The sequence below is a fragment of the Hibiscus syriacus genome, unplaced genomic scaffold, assembly GCF_006381635.1.
Source record: "Hibiscus syriacus cultivar Baekdansim isolate YM2019G1 unplaced genomic scaffold, ASM638163v2 tig00110388_pilon, whole genome shotgun sequence".
NCBI lineage: Eukaryota > Viridiplantae > Streptophyta > Magnoliopsida > Malvales > Malvaceae > Hibiscus > Hibiscus syriacus.
The window spans coordinates 42576-56480 of record NW_024062718.1 but is presented as its reverse complement, the minus strand read 5'-3'; the positions used below and the strand labels follow the sequence as shown (position 1 = coordinate 56480).

General features: G+C 36.2%; 4 protein-coding genes across 6 annotated transcripts; 3 read left to right on the top strand and 1 right to left on the bottom strand.

Annotated features, from left to right (window-relative positions):
• Window positions 1–58: 58 nt before the first annotated feature.
• Window positions 59–13564, bottom strand: LOC120123023. Of its 3 annotated transcripts, XM_039142041.1 has the most exons (3): window positions 485–648; window positions 379–448; window positions 59–341 (listed from the first exon to the last, which is right to left on the bottom strand). In XM_039142041.1, exon 3 carries the CDS (start codon window positions 289–291, stop codon window positions 79–81), a length of 213 nt encoding a protein of 70 aa, XP_038997972.1. In that variant the 5' UTR covers window positions 292–341; window positions 379–448; window positions 485–648; the 3' UTR covers window positions 59–78. The 3 variants fall into 3 exon arrangements, with proteins under 3 accessions (XP_038997972.1, XP_038997973.1, XP_038997971.1); XM_039142042.1 differs by lacking the exons at window positions 379–448; window positions 485–648 and adding an exon at window positions 13561–13564; XM_039142040.1 differs by having other exon boundaries at window positions 379–648.
• Window positions 4948–5878, top strand: LOC120123033. The gene is made up of 2 exons (XM_039142049.1): window positions 4948–5331; window positions 5450–5878. Exons 1-2 carry the CDS (start codon window positions 4948–4950, stop codon window positions 5876–5878), a joined length of 813 nt encoding a protein of 270 aa, XP_038997980.1.
• On the top strand, window positions 6011–8690 carry LOC120123032. Its single transcript, XM_039142048.1, has 7 exons — window positions 6011–6128; window positions 6214–6221; window positions 6341–6837; window positions 7026–7311; window positions 7567–7690; window positions 7959–8350; window positions 8538–8690. The coding sequence occupies exons 1-7, from the start codon at window positions 6011–6013 to the stop codon at window positions 8688–8690; spliced, it is 1578 nt and encodes a 525-aa protein (XP_038997979.1).
• On the top strand, window positions 8729–9886 carry LOC120123031. Its single transcript, XM_039142046.1, has 2 exons — window positions 8729–8819; window positions 9558–9886. Exons 1-2 carry the CDS (start codon window positions 8729–8731, stop codon window positions 9884–9886), a joined length of 420 nt encoding a protein of 139 aa, XP_038997977.1.
• Window positions 13565–13905: the final 341 nt, after the last annotated feature.

The following is a 13905-nucleotide window of genomic DNA, read 5'->3' as shown; positions in this document are numbered from 1 at the left end:
CTTCATCTAAGTAAAAAAAAATGAGAGCCAATGAAAGAGAAAAACCGAACAAGTACCCTTTTTTCTTGAGAGTTTGGATCAGTTAATGTGTATGTGAATACCGATAGCAACGATCAAGATAGTGATTATGCAGAAGTATATGACTGCATGAACCAGGATAGCTATCCCACTCGTGCACATATTACCAAACTCTATCACCCTTGTCCTCGATGGCAGCTGAAACAGCAACCCTGGTGACAATAGTATGAATAAAACTACCGAAACAATCACCGGTCCCCAATCTGCACTCATTTTCCTCACTTTCTTTACTGTTTTCCCTTGTTTTCCCTTCTCTAGTTCGCCTTCGGTAGCTCCGTAGCAATGCGAAACTTATGAATATGTTTGAGAACTTGTCTTCCAATACAAATGGGAAAATGGAGATGTGTGCATTCTATTATGTAGGGGGTGGAAATGGAAGTAATATGTTTTTCTTGGTGGCGAAGGAGGGGGGGATGATGCTAAACTTAGTGAGAAAGAAGGGGTTAAGTTCAATGGTGAGGTAAGGTATGGAAACGTTAGTGGGTTTGCTTTATGGAGAACGCCATCTTCTTCCATTGGCCTCTGATATATTGTTTTATTTTCAAGGCTTCTTTTAGATTGCTTTATTGCCTTTTATTAAAGAAACGAATTGTAAAGCAGCTGCACCGGCACGTGTAAAGTTGAGCCTTTGCTTTAAAATCTTGTTTCCTTGTGATTTTTTTTTTGTTTTTTGTAATTTGTGTAGGTCCTATGTACCATGGAGACAATTTGGTTAGAGAAGAAACTTTTAAGGCTATCTTCCATGGTTAAGTATATCATCATCCTCAAGTCTCGATAGCGGTTTCAGTCATGTTATGTTTGGACATAATCGATGTTAATGTCATCAACTATAATAAATAATGAAGAACGCAGGTTATAAAGTTGTTGAACATGTAATTATTGTAGTAAGAACAAGTAAAGAACATAAGCATGTACACAAGAGATTAATTACATAGTTGCTTGAACCACCTACATCTATCAAGTCTTGTCCAAAGCTAAACAATTACAGATCGTTGAACTGGCAAAGGAATTTATTAACTAAATGGGGCACAATAAGGAACTTTATCCATCGATGTTTCAGTGAGTAATTTCTAGGGAGATTAGTTAGTTCAAAGTTGGTTTTCAAGCTTGTAACGTTCTTGAACAGAAGAGACGTAAATTGCAGCCTTAACATCAACACTTTCGTCGCCGACAACGCCAAAGAAATTGTCGACATGGCTTAAATTTTCTTCGGTTCTTGTCGGTAGGAACAACGAACGAGATCCTCTTTGGTTGTGAAATCATATAGTCCCGGCGAACCCGAAAATCGACCGAAGCTGTTGCAGTTGTAGAACCCTGGCTTGGCTTGACCTTGGTGATGTATTGCATGGAAGATGCTGCCGGCTTGACCGCTCGGTACAGCGGCGTCAGCTTCCCCTTGATGAACCCTCTGCCTTTGCGGTTGGACGTATACTTCTCTTGTTATTCGAATTCAGATCACTAAATCAAATGGCGAGTACTGAGTATGAAGAGTAAGTGGCTTTATATAATAGTTGCTTGTGCACTGTTTTGTTACAGAGATTTCAGGTAAACATGGGAATTCTGATAATTTGTGGTCCCTCAACTAAATAAGTAGGAGAATAATTTTGGTTAGGTACAAGATTATGCATAATTTTACCTATATCTAATGATTTGGGGAAACATTTCTGAAAACCATTGTAGGATATGGGAACTTTGTAAAGCAGATTATGCTTTCTTGGAATACATGTATATAAAGAAGTTGGACACTTATAAAATAATAAGTACGTGATTTATAGATATGAATTTAATATTGTTCATTTTGTATAATTGTATGCATGAACCGCTAGCCTGCAACTGTGGCCAAATGGCAAAGTGATTAGTCTTATCAGTTGGGCAGAAACAGTGGAACCTACCCAGTAGAATATATGTTTCTTCTCTGCGATTTGCTCTTTCTTATGACTTTAGAGATAAACCTCTCTGGTTCCAGCTAGTAGCTATTTTGAATTTTTTTTAATAACGAGCACATACCCTGTAAACATGGTTACTCAAATTCGAGATCTTTAAGTACAACAACACTTCCTTCAACCACTAAGTTCGTTCAATGGATTCTTCTTTCAATTTTTTTTCTTTTGAAAAATTCTTCTTCAATTTTTAATATTTCAAATATCATACCTATATAGCAACACATCTAAATATATGTTCTTTTCTCAATGTACAATCTTCTTCCTACTGAGTCCCTTTTTTCCTCGGTCCACAAAGATAAAATGGTAAAACTGACACTAATCGTTAATCACAAAAGAAAGGACTTGAATCATTAGCTAATGGAATATAATAGTTTATTTCTCTATCTCTATCATTGTCTGATTAATTATAAAAGGTAACATTAAAGTTTAAACAAGCCTCATAAACCCAATAATATCAGATTAGACAAAACATTAATTACCCAACACAAAAGGAGGCCCACAATTATAGGCTCTTCCACAACTTACTTAGCAAGACAGGCTCAGATATGGACAGATCAAACCTCAACACTATGGTAAACACACTGCGTCTGCATCTGTTTGTATCTATATTTTATTTAAACTTTTAAGAGAGATAGTTTTTAACTTGATTAGAAAAAGATAAAATATTACCAATGATATTGGTTCAAGTGGTAAGTAATTTGATATCATTTAAGCATGACTTGAGTTTGAGTCATTGTGTATGCAGAAAATTCATGTTGGGAGACTCACCCACCACAACCAGGTGTGCGACCCGGGTCAACACGGATTAGTCAAGGCAAAGCCTTGAAAACCGGGAGGGCAACAAAAGAAAAAGATAAATAATTTTTAAAATATAATTAAAATTATTATCAAAATATTTTTATCTTTTCATATATTTAATAATATTTAAATAAAATAAATTGAAACCATTCATTAAGAATTGAATTCATGATTAATGAATTCATATACAATCCTCTTACTCTTTTATTCTTTCCATAATTATTATACAATTATATTGGTTGGTTGAAGTGGTAATAAGCTTAATATTATTTATGTAGGTCTCGAATTTGAGACATTGTATATGTAAAAAAAACCCGTTGGGAGATTCACCAATTAAAACTAGATGTACAATAAAAATTGAACCGAATTAGTCATAACAAAAGCTTGACGAATTGGGAGGCAAAAAAAAAAAAATAATGTTATACTAAGTGAAGGGACAAAACCATAATTGTATTTTCCATTTGTCCATAGCTTTATCACAAAGAGAAAAACAGCCAAGTTCATTGATAGAAAACACCTTAACATATGGATACATAACAAGCTAAATTTCCACCTGAAAATTGCTAGGTGAAATAGCTTCAGCAATGATGATGCATGCTTTGATGATTACGAAGCATATTATAGCTTTATAAAATGAGGGTCCTCTCCAGCTAATGTTCTTTATCCATTTCTTTTAACAAAATTAGGTGTAATAGAAGGAAATCAAACTTTCTGTTCTGGATCAAATAATGCAAAATTCTTTACAAACAGCTCATTTTTTCCTATATAAGGCATAGATTTGGAAACCCTAACCATTCTATATTTTATTATAGTAATCCACCACTTTCTGATATAATACCGTCTGTTCTTTCCTTTTTCTCCGGAATTTTCTGCTTCATTGATCAACGATGGTGAGACTGTGTGCTTCTGGCTGCATGATGCTTGATACTTGACTTGAAAATTCGATGTTGGCACGGTTCAGTCGGATCAAATCTCTCATTACTGACTGAGTTATTTAGTCTGATTGAGCCGTACCAATATCACATTTGGCCGTATATCTGATATCACCAACATCTGATACTTGTTTTCCGTATAATGCATCTATGATTTTAATTCTTTTACTTCTTGTTCTTTTAGTATTTCATTGAAAATGGCTTCTCAGTTCATTCATTTGTCCTCATCTGAAGTATCTGTTGATCATGTCATAGATCTTGTTGAACTGGAATCCAAATGCTGCACTATATCGCAGATGAAAGCATTAGGCATATATCAAAACAAAACCATCATTGATTCTTATATCATATCTAACGCATTCAATCTTCATAATTTGACCGTCCCGATAGCTCCCTCGATCCATCACTGCTTCCATGAATCACTGTTAGCAGCAATATAATGAAAACAGTTTATTTCTTTCTTTCTTTATTTTGATTGAGAAAAATAGAAAAGATTGTTTAAGTTTAAAGTGAGAATTTAATATGAATAAAGATTTAAACAATATAATTATTTATCATATTTTTTTATTAAGCTAAAGTTGAGTACAAAGTGACGATATTTATACTTTAGCCGCTCATGAAACCCTTTGAAGTTTCTTCCGCCGACACCAGACTCCCCAAAAAGCAAAGACGTAGGGATGAAGATCCGCCAGATCCCTCAGCCATAGCAAGCGATGCTGCCGCTTCTCTGATGGAGTGTGATGGTTCCTCGCCTGCTATCTCTTACAAGGACGCCGTGACAAAATCCAAAGTTGCCCAACTGGATTCAAAAACGATTGATCTTGATGATGATGATATCGAACTACTTGAAGAGGATATCACCCTTGGCTCCTCTAATGGGGTTCCAACCATAGATTTTTCCGAACGAGTCCAATCTCTTGCCATTAAAAGCATTGATTTAACACTCGTAGTTAAAGTTCTTGGTCGAAGAGTGGGTTACAATACCCTGCACAACCGCATATACGGAATCTGGAAGCCTTCTTTTCCTCTCAAACTCATAGACATATGAGAATGACTACTTCCTTGTGAAGTTCAGCAATTATGGTGACTATTTAAAGGTACTCACAGAAGGACCTTGGACTATCTTCGGGCATTACTTAACAGTTGAGCCATGGTCTATTGACTTTTAGCCGAATCAAGATTATCCTAGCCGTCTCATGGCATGGATTCGATTACCTGGTCTCCCAGTAACTCTATACAAAAGGAGTTTCATTGAAGCAATTGGAAATCAGGTTGGCTTTGTGATCAAAATTGATTTCCAATCGGATAGTGGTTGTAGGGGGCGATTTGCGCGCCTAGCCGTTAGCCTCAATCTTCATCGACCTTTAGTATCCGAACTCCTTATCAATGGCCGCCTTCAAATTATAGAGTATGAATCGCTTCCCACTGTTTGTTTTCATTGTGGCTACAGTCATCACAAGTATATTTGTCCACAGCTACTAGCGCAGAAAAATGTTCAACCAATGACTGAGGTTCCTCCGGAGCAACCTCTGACTTCCGACAAATCAGCCTCGGACGAAGCATTCGGGCCTTGGATGCTCGTAGAAAGAAAAAAAATGAAATTCAAGGACTGTTAATCCTACAAGGAAATTGGTCCATGATTCCAGCCCCATCATAGCAAAATCAAACCCCATTTTTGAAATTATACCTAATAATCAGGAAAATCAATCAAAATCTAAGGTGACTGAAGCGGAATCCACGATTTCATCATCAGCATTGCCTTTGAACGCTGAATCTAGACCATTGACTGAACCAATGAGTACTCCTATAGACAAAAACAAATTGAAGGACAAGACTCCAACAAATCCAAAGAAAACCCCAACTGTCCCTAACGACCCCAAGAAGCAAGTTCACCTCGGAGGTAAACCTGTCAAATTGCATGCACCTAGCAAAGCCCCTATGCAAGGATCACATAATGCAGTTAATGGAGCTTCTTCCTCCAATCTACCACGATTGAATTCGACTGAAAATCTTGACCCGAACAAGCACCATGTTGTGAAACTAATAGATGGAGATAATCCCCGCACCCCAACAGAAGCGCTAGTGCCTCCCGCAATTGGCAAAGAAACCGAGACTATGATAGAATAATAGGCTCTTTTGTCTTCCCTCTTCACACTACCTTTTACTTATGTATCTCAATATATTTATGTGGAACGCTCAAGGCTGTGGAACACTCAAGACTGTGGACACCGGAATTTCAATCGCGTTACTCAGAAATACATGCGAGACCATTCAACGGATATTATCGGATTCGTTGAAACTCGTATAAGCAGTTCTGCTGCTGACAAAGCTATTTCTAAACTCAAAATTCTGAACTCTTTTAGAGTCGATGCTGATGGTTTCTCAGACGGCATTTGGATCTGTTGGTATGATCACATTCAAGTTGATGTTCTTTTCAGTCACTTTCAATTTGTTCACTGCAGGATCCACTGTAAGTCCAACAACCATTCCGCTCTTGTCACCTTTGTTTACACAAGTCCAAATCATGCTAAAAGGAGAACTCTTTGGTCATACCTCCAATTGCTCTCCAACCACATTACCGAGCCTTAGATTATCTTAGGCGATTTCAATGCTGCTTTATCTCCAAATAATCGAAAAGGTTGTGTTAAAATCCCATCATCGGATCAAGACTTCAGTAATGTTGTCTTTGATTCAAGTCTACATGATCTTGGTTATCAAGGACCCGACTTCACCTGGTATAGAGGACCTTGTGTTGTTCACCTTGATAGATGTCTATGCAATGATAAATGGCTTATTGCATATCCTGATACACTGGTTTACCACCTCCTCATAATGAAGTCTGATCATAGACCCCTCTTACTTTCCATTGGTAAAAGCTCTAATAAGCGGCAACAAAGTCAGTTTCGATACTTTATGGGATGGACTCTCCACAATGATTTCCATAAACTTATGCTTGATAGTTGGGACCCTTCTCTCCCAATTACACATGTCATCTCTAAATTCAGTAGAACAGCAAAACAATGGAAATCACCACACATTTGGGCAGCTTTCTCATCGCAAGCGAAATGTTATGGGGCGACTAATAGGCATCCAACAATATCTTGATAAAAAAGCATAGTGATTATCTCTCGCATCTTGAGACCAAACTTCAAGCTGAACTTGAATTAATCCTTGATCAAGAGGAGCTACTATGGAAGCAAAAATCTCGCTCAGATTAGATATCATTTGGCGACAGGAACACAACTTATTTTCATAAAAAAACCATTATCAATAGGAGAGCTAATCGAATTTATTCTCTTCAAAGTTCAACTGGAGAGTGGTGCTCGGATATTAATACTCTTCGGCAAGAAGTCAGCTCTTACTTCCAGGAATTATTTTCAATTCATGATGAAGTGCATGGAACATATCCTGTTTCGGGGCATTTCCCAAAATCTGGAATTACTGCCAAACCATTAGAAATAAAAGATGCTCTTTTCGACATGGCTCCTCTTAAATCTCCAAGAGCTGATGGTTTGCATGCACACTTCTATCAGAAACATTGGGACATTATTGGCGCTTCGGTCTGCTCTACGATCCAAAGCATATACAGTGGTAATCCCCAATTGAACAAAACTATTCTTGCCCTCATTCCCAAAATCCCAAGTCCTTCCAGCTTCAAGTATTTTTGACCCATCAGTCTTTGTATGGTCTTATATAAGTTGGTCACTAAGATTACTGTTAAACGGCTCCAACAAATTATGCCTCGACTTGTCGCGCCTAATCAAACTAGCTTTATTCAAGGCCATAACATATCTGAAAATACAATTATTAATCAGGAGGTTATTCACTCCATGAGAACCAAGAAAGACAAAGAAGGTTGGATGGCGATAAAAGTGGACTTGGAAAAAGCTTTTGATCGCATTCGCTGGGACTTCATAGTCGATACTCTTTATGAAGCAGGTTTTTCACCGGCAACTATACGTCTCATTTTACATTGCATCTCATCTTCTTCTATGCAGGTTCAATTTAATGGAGGACTTAGCAATACTTTTAAACCTTAATGCGGAATTAGGCAAGGAGATCCGATCTCTCCTTACCTTTTTGTCCTTACCATGGAAACCTTAATGCGGAATTAGGCATCGCATTCACCTTGCCTCTGAAGAGGGCGCTTGGAAACCATTTAAACTAGTACGTTGAGGTCTTCCTATCACCCACTTATTCTTTGCAGATGACTTAGTGTTATATGCCAAAGCTACTGCAGCACAAGCAATCCTTATTGACGATATCTTGGAAGAATTTGGTCGTTACTCGGGTCACAAAGTTAACAAACTCAAATCCCATGTTTACTTTTCGCCCAATACAAGTGTAGAATCAGCAAATGCAGTCAGTTCCCATCTCGGCATCAAGCAAATTCATAACTTGGGAGTTTATCTTGGAATGTCGGTTATGCACAAACGAGCCACATGTGAATTCTACAGCTTCATTATTGATAAGATAAAATCAAAGATTCATGGGTGGTCGGCTAGAACTTTATCTTTTGCGGGACGGATTACCCTTGCTAACTCCGTGCTCATGGCTATCCCAACGTATTTCATGCAAACTTGCCGCTTCCCCTCTCGAGTTTGTCAATATATTGAAAAATTAGTTCGGCAATTCATATGGAGTTCTAGTAATCAAGATCGAGGCATTTCTCTTATTAATTGGGACATCTTAACTCAACCTAAACAAAATGGAGGCCTCGACATTCGAAAACTTTGACATCATAATATTGCCTTCCATATGAAGCTTTGTTACGTTATTGCCTCAGATACAGAGAAATATTACATTAAGCTTCTTCGCCAAAAGTATAAGGTGCTCTCCAACTGTCTCACCTCTATATTCCGGCCGAGTTGTTCTCATTTATGAAGGTCCTTATCCAAAGTATGGAATAATTTCTACAGTTTCTTATCTTGGTCCATAGGGGACGGAACTATAGTCAGATTTTGGCATGACAATTAGATGTCGAAACTTGGACGTCTCGTAGAATGGAAACATGAGCATGCTACTATTGAAGACAACATGTTAGTCCATGAAGCTGCCTTGCCAAACGGTAATTGGAACTGGAATTTACTCCAACAGTTTCTCCAGCCCTCCACAATGTCGTATCTAATAAATATTCAACCTCCCAATCCAACCGTTGGCAAGGATTGATGTTGCTGGCCTCAAGGCAAGCACGGTGAGTTCACTGTAAAATCTGATTATGGTCTTATAACAAAGGATCTTTTAGAACCCAAAGATATAAAATGGACTAAGCTTTGGCGTATGACCATTCCAGAACGAATTAAAACTTTTCTATGGCTTTCATATAGAGATCGTTTGCTTACGAACGTCAATCGCTGCACAAGGAAGCTTACGGATGATCCTTTATGTCAAATCTGTGGCTTAGCAAATGAAAATACTCTTCATATTCTACGTGACTGCCAGCACTCTGTAGCACTTTGGCAACTGATTCTCCAACAGCAGCCCCTACCGAACTTCTTCTCCACTAACGCATCCGATTGGCTCATGATAAACCTTGAATCAAACAGACTTCTTGCAGGCACAAGCATCTCATGGAAGGTTCTCTTCTCCTCCATAACCTGGCAGATCTGGAAGAGAAGGAATTCATTCATATTTTCGAAATCGTTTATCCAAAATGACCAACTCCTCTGCCTAAGTAAAAATTGGTCCCTCTAAATCACTGACACCAAGACCGTTACCCCGCCTGACCCCTTTGCTGCTCGACCAGAACTTATACAATGGAAGCCAGCGCCCCCAGAATGATTTACTCTTAACACGGATGGAGCAGTTCACAAAATTTCCTCAAACGGCTCGGTGGGTGGCCTCATTAGGAATATGAATGGTGACTGGATCATTGGTTTCAATAAACCGGTTGGAATTTCAACGCCTCTTCAAGCTGAACTTTTGGGAATTTTAGAAGGACTTCAATTGGCGTTTTCCCATAATATCGAACGCCTCCAATGCCAAATCGACAGTGCCGAAGCTCTTAAACTTGTCTCTTCGCCAATGGCTAACTGCAGTCCAATAGCTCTTGTTCGCTCTATTGCAAATCTCATCTCAAAGCAATGGAAAATTGAATTCATCCTCATTCGACGTGATAAATCTGCGATACAATGAGAAACATTTTCTGGTAATTGAGGGAAGAAGATGAGATTGGCAGTTAAAAGATATTCGAAGGGTACACAATAAAAGGTATCAACCATTCACAATTTTATTGCATTCTTTATTTTGATTTGTTTAAGGTAATGAATTTCGGAAGTTAAAATTGAATTTTATCAAATTTAAAATGAGTAATAAATATAATAACAAATCGTGATTTTCTTTTTTTAAAATAAAATTTATATTTCATTCATTTTCCAAAATATAATCGTAGTTTGGTCCTTACTGAAGATGGCACGATAACATGAGGCCATGGTCAGCCTCTTAGTCCTCTTGTCACCCCTTCATCACCTCACAGTCTCATCGGTACCCATCAGACGCAGAAGTTTATGTCAAAGAAGTGAAATTAAGAAATTATATTAAAAATTTTAAAGATTGAGGAATTATAAAATTCTAAGGGTACGAAATTAGATAATATATAAAAATATAAAAAATATAAATTAATTTATAAAATTTTAAAAGGTGCGAATGCACCATGATACCCTTCAATCCGTCCCTGCCCATCATACCTCAACTTCCACCTCCACCTCAAACAAAAGCGATTATTTGTTTATGGGAAGGAATAGATAAACTTTTTAATCTTGTCTATTAAAAATTGGACTAAGAGTAACTTAATAGAAAAAATTAAATAACAAAACTTGTTATACAATCTGAGACGAAAATAAAATAAAATTCAAATTTTATTAATAAAGTAGAAGAAACAGTTTAGATTAAAGAACTCGAATAATAACAGAATGTCGAACCTGAATCTGGTTGAGGCTTGCAACTACGCATTTTCCTTAAGACATATATTCAACCACTCCTTGATGTTCGAGATATCTTGGTCGTTTGTCTCCCAATATACAACAACGATATGATCAGCGTACAGTAGCACAACTTGCGAGATCACGAACAAAATCTTGCTAGATTCGATCACCGAAAACAAGAGAGAAAGAAAAGAGTTTTTGAACTATGTTTAACCTAGTAATTTAGCACGGTATTTATAGTGTTCCACAAGGGAGATAAATTGAAAATAATATATTCGAGCTATTAACTAATATCCGAATAAAATCTAAAATAACCAATTAACACCTCGAATATATTCGTGAATTACAAGTCATACCATATTCAATATTTAAATTAAAAAGGGTAAGCTTCACTTAAGGAAATTATTTAATTTGTAGTGGGTAACAACATTTGCAAGCTCTGACCAGACATTCGCGTTGTGCTCATATAGTGAGGGTGAACCTCAACCCCGATGGGTTTGCATGCTTGGATATACACCCCGCATTTGCGCACGAGACACAATATCAATTGAAGTGATTAAATGACAAGTAAGTTGGTTCGTCTATATAAATTATTTCCTTATTTTATATCCCACCAATGTGGATATGAGTTTTCTCATTTTCCTTACACAACACAATTCACATGTATTCCACTTTGAACATCAGTTTCTCAATCATCATTCAATCGTTTTGAGCATATGAAATATTGTTGTAAAGATCTTACGTAGCAAAATATAAATCAATAAATTCATTATTAATTCTCCATCTTTACACTTAGAAAATATATTTTAAAATTTTCAATTTATCACATTTTTCCAACAAAACTAAAACATATGAAACAGATCGTGGCACTTTGCTCATCTTAAAGTATTTAAGGCAATTTATGATCCTCAAGCGTCTTATGTTTTTACATGACTAATATTTTTTTAAGGAACACATGTCATGCGATTGTTCGATAACACAAATTATCGTGCCGGGCTGGGAAATGCTTAACAAATGCTTAACAAATTATCGTGCCGGATTAATAAAAATCGGGAAAAATTAGGATTTTTGTTTTTTTTTTAAAAATTAAACCAAACAATGTCGTTTGTTAAACGAGCCAAGTCGAACTCGAGTATTGCTGAGCTCGACTTGAACTTTAAAATTTTAAAAGTAAGCTCAACTCAACTCAAACTCACAAGCTAAAAATTATCAAGTTCAACTCAAACTCGAAATATAATATTGAAACTTGAAATCAAAAAGGCTTGAACTCAAAAAAAAATTAGAAGCTCGATTGAAGCCTAAAATTCGAGCTTGATTGAAGTGAAAGAATAGTTCACTCAATGCTCACCAAAAGGCTCTATGATTTTGAATGCCAAATTACCTCTATTATTTATAGAAGTTAGTTGTGATGCGCTTCTATGTTTTTAGCAATGTGAGATTGTTTTGCTCTCATATTTTTACTCTTTAGACTTTTGGGATGCTCTTATGTTTCTTAGCCATGTGAGATTGTTTTAAAAAAAATTAAACCAAACAATATCATTTTATTATGATTTTTTAACCCCAATTTTATTTTTTAATTATAGTTATATAATTATATTTATTATTTAATATGTTTTACCTTAAATATTATATTGTAGTAATTTGAATCATTTTGTTTCACTTGATTTTATGGTTTTTAACTTATATATGTTATGACTTGCTTTGAATGTGACTTGTGATATAAAAAAAAAATTTATTAAATATTTTTGGTATTTTTATTTAATTTTTTAAATAATTATGACGTCGTCCGATTCGACCGATTAAAACAGTGAACCGGTAGCATGACCGGTTCGCTAACCGGTCCGGTTCTGAAAACCATGTGATTTTGTTATCCTAGCTCCGTCCATACGCCTCTATTTCACAAGATTTATGTCTCTAAAAGCTTCTTTGAAAGGAAATTAAGAGCAGAAAAGGAGAATATAGTAGTACCTTTAAGAGCAGCATTCATATGCCATTATTTTATATATGATACAGAATGTTTTAAAAATAGACATAACAGTGAAAAATACTTGTATGGGAAACATTTTAGTGAAATAATATTTTGTGCAAATATTAGTATTTAGGAAGGGTTTATGAGTTATATAGGTTAAGGTTCCGGTTCAAAGTTCAGGATTTATAATTCACGGTTTAGTGTTTAGAGTTTATGATTTAGGGTTCAAACATTATCACAACTTCAATTTTATCATGTATGATGTTTGTAAGTGTGATCGTTCGAACACGCAGGTGAAATTGGAAACTCGTAGTTAAAACATGCCGGCACATACCTGATGTCTTTGTATATTAAAGATACAAAGCAACATATGGAAATTCAAGTGTAATAACTAGGACCAGATTTGATGTGAGCACCGAGATATAAACACAACATTACGAACACGATGGGCTGATCTTTTCACAAGGTATAAGTCAAGACAGTCCAAATCAAGATTGAACATATGATGTAAAAGAATTGCTCGTCTAGCTTAGTTGGTAGAGCGCAAGACTTTTAACCTTGTGGTTATAGGATCGAGTCCCTCTGAGATAATTCATAACGGAAGTCTTTCACGGAAACTGCTCTCAACCTTGTGTTGGGGGCACACTACTACCGTACCTCTCCTTACCCCATTACATATGGGAATAGGATCAGTTAATTTTTTTTTATGTAAAAGATTGTGAATAAAGGTTTAACTAACAAATGAACAGTGAGAAGATGATTAATTATTGAAAAAAGTTGAAGCGAATCATGAGAAAATAATTTGTTTCATCTCAGTATTATAAGGACAACAAAAGAAAGTTTCAACGTTTTGTTCAAGGGACTAGATCCGTTGATGAACATTTTAAAGAAATGGAGATACTCTTGTAAACAGAAACTGTCTGAGAAGATGAGGAAGATCCTCTAGTCCGATTTATAGATGGTTTGAAAGTGGCCATACCTGATATACTTGACCTGCAAACTTATGTTGATCTCGAAGAGATGTGTAAAAGGTAATTAACATCGAGTAGCAACTTCAGCAAAAAAAAAAGCTTGACCTTGTTGGACAAGTTCTTCATAAAATGACTGAGGTATACACTCAAACTTCTTTTAAAGTACTAAACCTTATTTTAATGACTCATGCAGGCTTCAAAAACTTGATGAGATAAAAGTCTTTGCAAGAGAAAATGGAGCACCTTCAAGAAATATATCTGTAACATATCTAAACAACCAAATTAGCTGAC